The 9,758-nt window shown below is 39.4% G+C and overlaps 1 protein-coding gene across 1 annotated transcript; it reads right to left on the bottom strand.

Moving 5' to 3' along the window:
* Positions 1–3,351: 3,351 nt before the first annotated feature.
* On the bottom strand, positions 3,352–8,870 carry hmgn1b (high mobility group nucleosome binding domain 1b). The gene is made up of 6 exons (XM_086013115.1): positions 8,677–8,870; positions 7,208–7,234; positions 7,038–7,064; positions 6,901–6,942; positions 4,413–4,520; positions 3,352–4,311 (listed from the first exon to the last, which is right to left on the bottom strand). The coding sequence occupies exons 1-6, from the start codon at positions 8,692–8,694 to the stop codon at positions 4,264–4,266; spliced, it is 270 nt and encodes an 89-aa protein (XP_085869241.1). The 5' UTR covers positions 8,695–8,870; the 3' UTR covers positions 3,352–4,263.
* Positions 8,871–9,758: the final 888 nt, after the last annotated feature.

Raw genomic sequence — 9,758 nt, 5'->3', positions numbered from 1 at the left:
GCCGGAGCCAGGACCAAACCCACGACCTCTGAACTGTGAGGCGGACGTGCTAACAAGTCGACCACTGTGCCACCCTAGCTAATATGTCCCATCTCCAATCACCCTGCGACAAACATTCCACCTGGTCCAGGATGTAATTTGCTTCCCGCCTGCAACACTAAATGGAATAAGTTGTTTAGGAAATGCATGGAGTGCTGACAAGGAAATTTTACCTACTGAACTGACCCATATTGCATACTATGGTCATCTAAGGTTAAATAATCCTCCTAAATATTTTTTGTGGCACATATGACCTGACGGTTTGAAAAGGTTGAACGTTTATTTTTTTGCCAGTGTCTACTTAACATTTACAACCTTTATCCATTCTTCACATGAGTACCACATTTCTATTTCCAGGTGTGTATTGCACTGTACTGACACTTCAGATACTAGGCAGGAACTGTTGCATTAATTGTGTCACCATGAAAGAAGATATTTCAAATCAAGGCATTTTTCAACTGCAATAAATGATGATGCTGTTATGAAAGAAAAAAAGTATAACAGATTAAGCTCAAAACATAGATTGGATGTGGGAAGCTGTCCATGGTGCTGAATCTTACATTTACATTTGAGAATGTAGCTCGACCAGAATGCGTAAATACTCTTCCTAGAGGGTATTCATACTCCTTGAACTTTTTCATTTTTTGTCATTTTACATCCACAAATGTGAATGGATTTTATTTGGTTTCCGTGTGATAAATCAAAGCAAAGTGGCACATAATTCTGAAGTGAGAGAAAAATACATATGACGCTATGATGCTATGATCAGTTCCGTGTAAACTGAAGAGCATTGTAATAATACGCCATCATGTAGCTTAAGAACGCATGGCCAGTTACTGCCGTACTTAGTGTTTTTTATTTGATAGTTTTATATTTACTGTTAATAGTTACCGTAATTACGTCTTAATTCATGATTATTATTAATCAAAGCTAATAAAATGAAAACCTGATGTGTTAGGAAAAAAATGGGATGATTCGGAATCAGCGCAAAAAATAATCTTTAAACGTTTACTTGCATGTCTGATTAAAATACGTAGTAAAAATATGTTGACAAATGTTATAATGTTGATCATTGTTTTCCAAAGTAAAGACATATTTTATTTTGATTCAACGTAAGTAGTAGTAGTATGTGGTAATAGGTAAATGAATGTAGTATTAATATGTAAATAAAATGCATTAGTAGTTGTCGACACAACAAAAGAAATAAAGTGTAGTTGTAGTCGTCCGTGAAAGAAATAAAATGTATTCGTAGTACTCCATGAAAGCAGACTAATTATCTAAACTAAGAAATCGGTCAAGGAGAGCGCTGATCAGAGAAACATCCAAGGGGCCTATCATCACTCTGGAGTAGTTGTGGAAACCTACAACTCCGGTGGGTGAATCTGTCCACAGGACAACTATTAGTCATTATAGTCACCCCACAAAACTGGCCTTAATTGAAGAGTGGCAAGAACAAATGCCAACGTTCAAATAAATACCGGTAAGTCATAATCACTGACTTTTGCCAAAAGCCTTGTTTTGGACAACAAACTTGTGGAAGCACGTACGCTTGTTAGATATGACCAAAATACATTTTTGGGATTTGTGCGGATTCAGTCTTGAGATGGGCAAAGCTGGTAGACATACCCCAAAAGAATTGCAGCTTTAATTGGAAGAAAAGGTGGTTCACAAAGTCTAGGGGCCCTAAATATATTTGTATACATACATTATCAATTAGAAGAAAAAAGAAAAGAATTGAAACATATCATTTTCCTTCCACGTCACACTTAATTACTGGTGTTGGTCTATCACAGCGATCCACAAAGTGTGGTACTAGTACCACTGGTGGCATATGGGACCACTTTAGCGTTACTGCTCAATGTCAATGTAATTATTTTTTAGTACATTTGAATTTTCTTTAAGTCTTAATTTTTATGTGCAATACATTTTAGATTGAATCATTATCTGAGTATAACTCCCCCCTTATATCTAAGTACAGAGTTAATGTTTAAACAGTGCAAAAATGTTAAAGTAAAAAAAAAAAGTATAAAGTTACAATTTCATTTTTGATAAACACTTTTGCATACTACTCTAGTGCATTTTAATGTTGGGCATGATGGTGGTGGTACTTGAAGAGCTGAGTATTTTCAAATTAAGAGCACTACTGGTCCATCACATAAAAATCCTAATAAAATACATTCACAAACAATCTGACCGTGTGGCTGAGTTAAAACACAATGACAGTTGGCAGGTGTCGTGTGGAATCCTCGTACCTCCAAAATCACCACTTTTCAGGAGACCCCAAAAAGGGCATTTTTCTTCAACCATTAACATTAGATCGTCAAAGACAGAAAAACATTTTCAAAACTTTAGATTGGTCTATAATGTGTAAAAATGAACACTGGCTGACCAGTAGTATACATTTGAGAAAAAATATGAAATTTACCAAAATTGTGACATTGGAGGTTTCGGCCAGACGGCAACGACAGCTAGCCAGATAATATAATGCACAAAAGCACCGGAGACAAAAACATCTGTATAACTTGCCAACAAGCTGATTGCACGCAAAATTGACTCATAATTTTGTGCTGTAAGCAAAACGAAAAATTCATACACTGCTTGGGGCCTTTTTTTAATTTTTTTTTTATATCTTTGAGTTTGTTTACTGCTTGGGAAAGTGGTCAACATTTTCTAACATCACAAACAGTAAATCAAGTCATTCTTAACTCATTCACTGCCAGAAATTTTCACTGTTTTACCCTAACGTTTGAAAAAATCAGGGAAAAAAATATAAATACATTTCTGGGATTGAATGACTCGACTGTGAAAAGACAAATATGTCCTTGGCAGTGAATGAGTTAAAAAAAAAAAAAAAGTCACAGACTGAACATTTGTCAGTCACTACCACAAGCCTACGCCCAGCAAATGTCTGTCGCCTGATGTTTGCGATTGATGTGGTGTGTGCTCTTGCGGATGATGTGTTCATCTTCATGATGTGTTGGAGGGCTGCTCAGAAAAACGTTGCAACTGTTGAAAAAAAAAAATGGACTAATGGGTATAAAGTGTGCGAAGGGCAGGGCTATGAATATGTTCACTAGACACTGTAGTTTCCCAAAATGGAAAGAATATCACATAGAGCCTTAAGTGTATTTCAATCCAGGGATGTCACATCCCTACTTTTCCCCGATTGAAATATTTAACACTTTTCTGTTTCATGCCCCCTCCTCCCATAATACAGCAACCAAAGTTCAGCTCATAATTTAGCTGAAACATTTATCCTTGTCTAACATTTTTTTGTTTAACTGCTTCTAAAAAAACAAAACAAAAAAAAGATAACTACCAACTGAGCTTTATTGGTTTGTTGATAACAATAATTACACAGGTACATCTATAAACAAAAAGAAACGGCACACTTACACTGTTACCTAAACCTCGCATGAGTATTGCTACTGCTGGTATGCGTTGGACATCTCAAATAAATGTACATGTCTGCTGGCATTAAGAGACCAGATTTGTTTGTTGTTTTTACACTAACACACCTCACGAGCTTGGCTAAGAAAGCAAATTCCATTTTTTTCCCCCATCCGTACAATGTACCGTTATGCACTGCATACATAGATTGCAAACCCTTTTTTTCACAGCAGCTATACAAATTTATTGCAATGCTATCACAGAACAGGGACACAACCAACACAGAAGATACATAGTTTGGATAGGGAGAGCTCCACTACAAGGGATTTTAAATTTATTGATCCAATTTCATCAGAAAACTGCAAGATTACAAGAGTTAACATGAGGACAAAGCTTGCAAACATTCTAAAACACTGTTCTTCAGTATAAACAATAAAACAATGTGTGACTGTGTCCATTTCTGCCTCAGCACAGATTACATACACTGTCCCTTTAAAGCATATGGAATGTAATCCACACAGGCAAATTCTTTCAGTTGTAGACCACGATCCTGTGAACATGTTTGCTTGTTGACACTGTAACCCATCCTGTATCCTCCCCTCTTTCACATTTAAAACTGAAATGAAAACCACTGAACGTTACAATGTGGGATGTGATGAAATTCCCCCGTCTTCAAATTGACATTTTTTTTTTGTCTTTCGTTAAAAAAAAGTGTTCTCTACAATCGTACTACTAAAAAACCTGTATTTAGAAAATAGTTGATAAAAATATTCCCCTGAATTGTACAAGAAAAGAGGTACAGGGAGCACTGGTAAAGATGTGGTTTGAGAGATGTTATTCCGCCTCCTCATCTTTTTCCTCCGCTGCATCCGTGGCTGGTGCCTGCAACATGTAAACATAAACGCGTTTGGATGTCAAGTACAAAATTGACGTGAAGATAATACCTTCATGCTGACAAGATTATGCACGATGACAACACTGACCTCTTCCTCAGCTTTGGCTTCGCCATTCTCAGCGGGTGCGTCCTCTGCCTTCTCCTCGGGCTTGGCCTTCTCTACCTCCTTACCTTTCTTAGGCTTAGCAGCTGCCTTCTGCAAGAAAACATATTGCGGAGAGATGAATGAAGAACCAATTCATTAAACTTGTCATTGTTCTAATGATACTTAAGATACATTGACAGAACCCAAAGATGCGTAATCACACAAATTGAAGTTACTGCGTCTTTGTGTACATTCAAAAGTGAATTGCGTCATTTTAATGTTATGACCCGTATGTGGGAGTAAATTGGAACTGGTCTCTTTGTACCTTTGCTAAGAAAACACATGGAATAATCCACGACAAAGGTGTCAAACCCGAGGCCCAGGGTCCAGATCTGGCCCGTCACATCATTGTATGTGGCCCGCAAAACAGATCAAGCAGCTCAACTTCCATGACGCTTTCTGAAATCTCAACCAAAATTGTAATGTAACAAATAATAATGTTCCGATAAGGGAAGCATTTTCCTGTTATGTTAAATTAACATGAACAATAATTGAATAAAGTATTATTCTTGACGTCTAATTCCCAAACTAGTTATCATCAAAATGATGTGTACTGTATATGGAGTAGCATGACGTGATTAAACATCTATATGGTTTCACAGTCATGATGGCTCTCTGAGGGAAACTCTAACTGCAATGTGGCCCATGACAAAAATGAGATTGACACCCATGGTCTAGGATAGAGCTCGGACACATCCGGCCCGCTAGAAGTCTTTGACAGGCCGTCACAGTGACCGTGAAGTCACAGTAAAATGCGTGGTGCTTTTATTTTGAAATTTCTGCTTTTTATGTGCATACGTGTGGCCGATAGTACAAGCATGGGAGCATGCAAGAGCTACGACTTGCGCTTGAAGTGTTGATGACTTAACAATGCTTTTGCTATATTTGGCTAATTTAATGACCCCTCTAGCAAATATTTTTCGAAAAAAAAAAAAAAAAAAAAAAAAGAGACCAGAAAAATGTCAAGTGGTCCTAATGCTAGCCAAATTCTAATTTCCTGCACAGTGGAGGGAAGAGTGTCAAGATTTGGCCTGATAATACTGTACACAAATCCACAGTGTCATATACTGTATGTATAAGTCATCACTGGATCATACATTACTGTCAAAATTAAACTTCCCGCTTGACTATACTGTGTATTTGGGTGTCCTGACTAGGAATGGCTAATATGAGTTAGTATTGGGACCACAAGAGATTTATTTTTACAGTGTACGTACATATGTAATTTAATGACCACTTTTAATTAATATCTACAACCAAACCAACATTTGAATATTATTGTCATCCACATTTTTTTTCATTAGAAGGTTAATACCTTTACTTAAATCTGCTCTTTCAGCAGTTCCTCATACTGTGAAATTTATTTATTAAATAATATTTATTGCAATATTGTGTGAAAGCTCACAGCACTGCAGTAAGCCTCACTATATTGCTGTACAGTTCACGGTACACACGTTGTTCACTAAATTGAACGTATCATATTTCTTATTTATAACATTAAAAATATGATTTTGCCTACTGACAGTGATCCCTTTGCTTATCAAGTCAGAAACACTGACTCTGACACCCCAGGTATAGAAAAATCCAAGTAACAATAAATAAAATAATCACCTTGTTAGTTTCTTTTTCTGTGCTTACTGAGATGCTTAAATTTGGAGGGTTGTCTCTGATATGTTGTCCGAGGCAAGGGGTGGCGTCAGGCAAAGCGGGGGTCTCAACAACGGCCACCACGCTCCCACCAGAGTACGGCACGCCACAGTGACATATGTGAGTCATCTCGCCTGAAGATTGATTGCAAAGCCACACTAGGGACTGGGCCCGCTAAATGCGCTGAAAGTGTCCATAATCAACGTGTGCTTTTATTTACATTAGTTCTTTCATTTAAAAAAAATAAATAAATAGGAAGATTAATGTACTGTAGCTCATGGCTGGATTTTCTATACATAGCTCACGGGAGAAATGTTACATGCGCCAGTCAGCCAATCATCAGTGTATTTCTTCAGACGCATCAAATTATCATGCAGGTTATGCAGCCAATCGGGTGCCTGTATTGGTCGCGTAACACGAACCAGGAAGTGAAGCGTATAACTGCCACACTGACACGCAAAATTGCATTTTAAGAAAACCGGCTCATTATTTTGCAGCGAAACAAGACCGGGATGATAGCAATGAACTTTTACCACACCATTCCGTGCGCAGTGAATAGGGTTGATGGCGCGCTGTGCCCAGATAAGATCATTTTTGGAAAACGCTTCAGGAGCCGCATGTGGCTCGTGAGCCACGGGTTGGCCAGGCCTGATTTGGACAATTCTAAATTAAAAGGTATCTAAATGATTAATCCATCATCAAAAATAATTATCAATTAATTTGATAATCGGTTGTCACTTTGTTGCACCTCTCTATGCAACATATAGTTTACAATCTAACTTACCTTTGGCTTGGGTTGGGGCTCTGGCTTTGCAGTTGCGGTCTTCTGTAAAGACGAATGTGTTGTATTTATTATTGCCTGACGGCCAAAAAGTAAACAGTCAACTAAATATCTATGTGCAATGAAGTTTATGGACTTACAGACAGTCTGTCAGATCTCCTCTTGGGCTGCATGGTGAGGGAAAAAAACAGGCTGATTACTTTTCACATTGACTGCTATTTGCAGATGTGTGCTTCTACTGACCCCTAGCGGGTGACAGGGCTCGCCATTTGCATGATTCATTAAAACCAGATTGTGCATTATTCCTTACCACTGTTTCAGTTGCCTCTGACTCTTCCTGCAAAATAAAATAAATTGTTTATAATCAATAAAGCATGTGCACCGCATTCTAATCAACTTAAATCAGTAACTATTATATGATATTTCCTACTGTGCACAAATAGTGCATTACACAATTACACAGTTGACTTATTTATACTTTACTAGTTGTTTTTCTACATTATTGCTACGACAGTTTAATTTCCCTCACAGAATGACAAAATAGCTATGTGTCTAGTCGCTATCAAGTACAGTAGTTAAACAACTTTAAGTGGGCGTGTCGAGGCGGTCTTAGTACGGAGCGGCACTTCCTGCTCCGAGGACAAAATACACGCATGTATATAAATTTAACATAGAAAAGGAGAGACTTCCGTTATGCAGTTGGCAGAATATGGCAGCAGTTACTGTGACCACAATCAAACGACCGCCGCGGCGGACTTGGTTGACAGCGGCCGTTTGATCCTCAAGTGTAAAGCCAAAAAATATAGACAAAATGGAAGCACGCTAACCCGCCGCTGCTTGCGAGAGTAGAAGTAAGAAGGAGGGGCCGACTCCGCCTCCTCGTCACAGTTCTTTCGTTGATAATAAATGAGAAGACCGACAAGGTTGGTAGAGGGGGGAGAAAACCGAGCAGGGAAGTGAGCGTTCCCGCCATTAATTTGAAAAGGTCCTTCGCCACGGCGTGTCACTCGACTCGCAGCATCGACAAGAACCCCCCAGCAACAAGAGCGGCGCTGTGCTGACGGAGGCTCGCCATTACATAACCTCCCCGTGCCGACGAGCTAACACGACGAACGCTGTCCAAACAGCTGCGTTTTCACCGCGGCTAATGGCGGCCGCGCGCTAACAATAGCCTTCATGTTCAACAAAAGTGAGAAATAAAATGTCGCCCAAGGTGGCGTGGCCATAAAATCTAATATCCGAGACCTAACGGCCTCAACTTGGGTGGAATATAAATGGATTTTAGGCCTTGTAATGCCAGGCAAAGTGAAACTTAACTATCCTGCGTGACTGACTGCACACGTTTGAGACAATCAATATGCCGCCAACTTTCTTTGCAGAAAAAAATGCTGTCGACGGACAACACGACTTCCACTAAAACCCCAGACAGTGCAAATGCGTTAATGTAAACATGCAATCGTGCACTACACCGTCCTGCAGCGAAACCACATGAATACACACAAACAGTAATGAAAAGAAATTATTTTAAATTTAGACAATGCATCGAGCGATAAGAGCCACAATCACCACCGTCCAGAATTAAAATCAGGACGACACATACGAACTCAAGTGGTGGCTGCTAGCGCGACATTTTTGACACTTGCCTAAAAGTAGAACGCGAATAAGTAGCAACTCGCGCTCCGACAACCAATTTATACAGGCAGCAGCAGTAGCAGCCGTAGCAGCAGTGGGTTATAAATGCTGTATTACTGAATGCAAGAAACATCTCGGTTTACTCACTTTGCTCCTTTTAGGCATGGTAGATTTGTGAGGGGTGTTTGTGGAAAAGGGAAAAACTGCGAAATGTAAATGAATACGGGACAAAAATATCCTGTAGTCGTATACTCCGGATAAAGCTGTACTAGTACAGTCTATCTAATACAGGGCAGCGAGATGATAATGTTCCATTGGAAGAAAACTAGCTCAAACCGGATTGGATTCCCCCCCTCCCTCCTTATTTAAATCTTATAGTTCCTGCGTGATTGACGATCATCGACCCGCCTCCAGCGCCTGCTGATTGGACAGCGCAGCGGTCAGCAACACGAGTTCAAATCTGCACCACTTCCTGACTGGATAGCTCACACGTCAATCAACTTTTTCGACGAAGTGGTTGTGTTTCTGTACAGCCATCTGCTTTCTAAAAAAAAAAAAAGCGAAAAATGTGTCGAATTTTCTCCTCAACCTCGGTTATGGACGTATTGTCTTGCGAACAGTCATTTGGCCGTAATGTTAGGGGTAACGTGTGAGGTTTTTGGATTACTGGTGGCTCACCGAACGGTTGTGGCCATATCGGCGAGTGTATTGGTTGTGGATTGAGAGAGGGGTGTGTACTTTCGCAGCCAAGTCTTTTGTATTAAGCTTGGGAAAAATGGCGACAGGATAATTGTCCTCTTGTGCAACCCCATGTCGCGGTGTGCACAGCGATCGCTTCCGCCATTGTGTAGAGTGAACGCCAAAACATGACTCCAGTGGCGCTGCGGACTCTGCATTTTAATTAATCAGACTTGCATTCATATCAGCAACTCGACGAATAAGCGTTTTCTATTTCACAACATAGGAAAAAAAAACCTGGCATTGAAGGTTTAAGTAAAATAATGTTGCTAATTATATTTTATAGAAAAATGATATGATGTTTTAAAATAATTAAATTATCAACTAGGAATGTAGTACTTCAAGTTATATCCCCTCAGGGCTCACCTGTTTTATCGCGGTTTGATTGGGGAGCAAGTGAATTCCTTGACATTTCCTGCAGTGTTTATTTGAGAGCTCACGCACGCAAGTTCATTTTGTTGTTTGCATTGCATCAGTCCACACATGTTAGA

The sequence above is a fragment of the Filicampus tigris genome, chromosome 17 (genome assembly GCF_054856515.1).
Source record: "Filicampus tigris isolate MCC_2025a chromosome 17, RoL_Ftig_1.0, whole genome shotgun sequence".
Classification (NCBI taxonomy): Eukaryota; Metazoa; Chordata; class Actinopteri; order Syngnathiformes; family Syngnathidae; genus Filicampus; species Filicampus tigris.
This window is presented reverse-complemented; position numbering and strand designations above follow the sequence as displayed.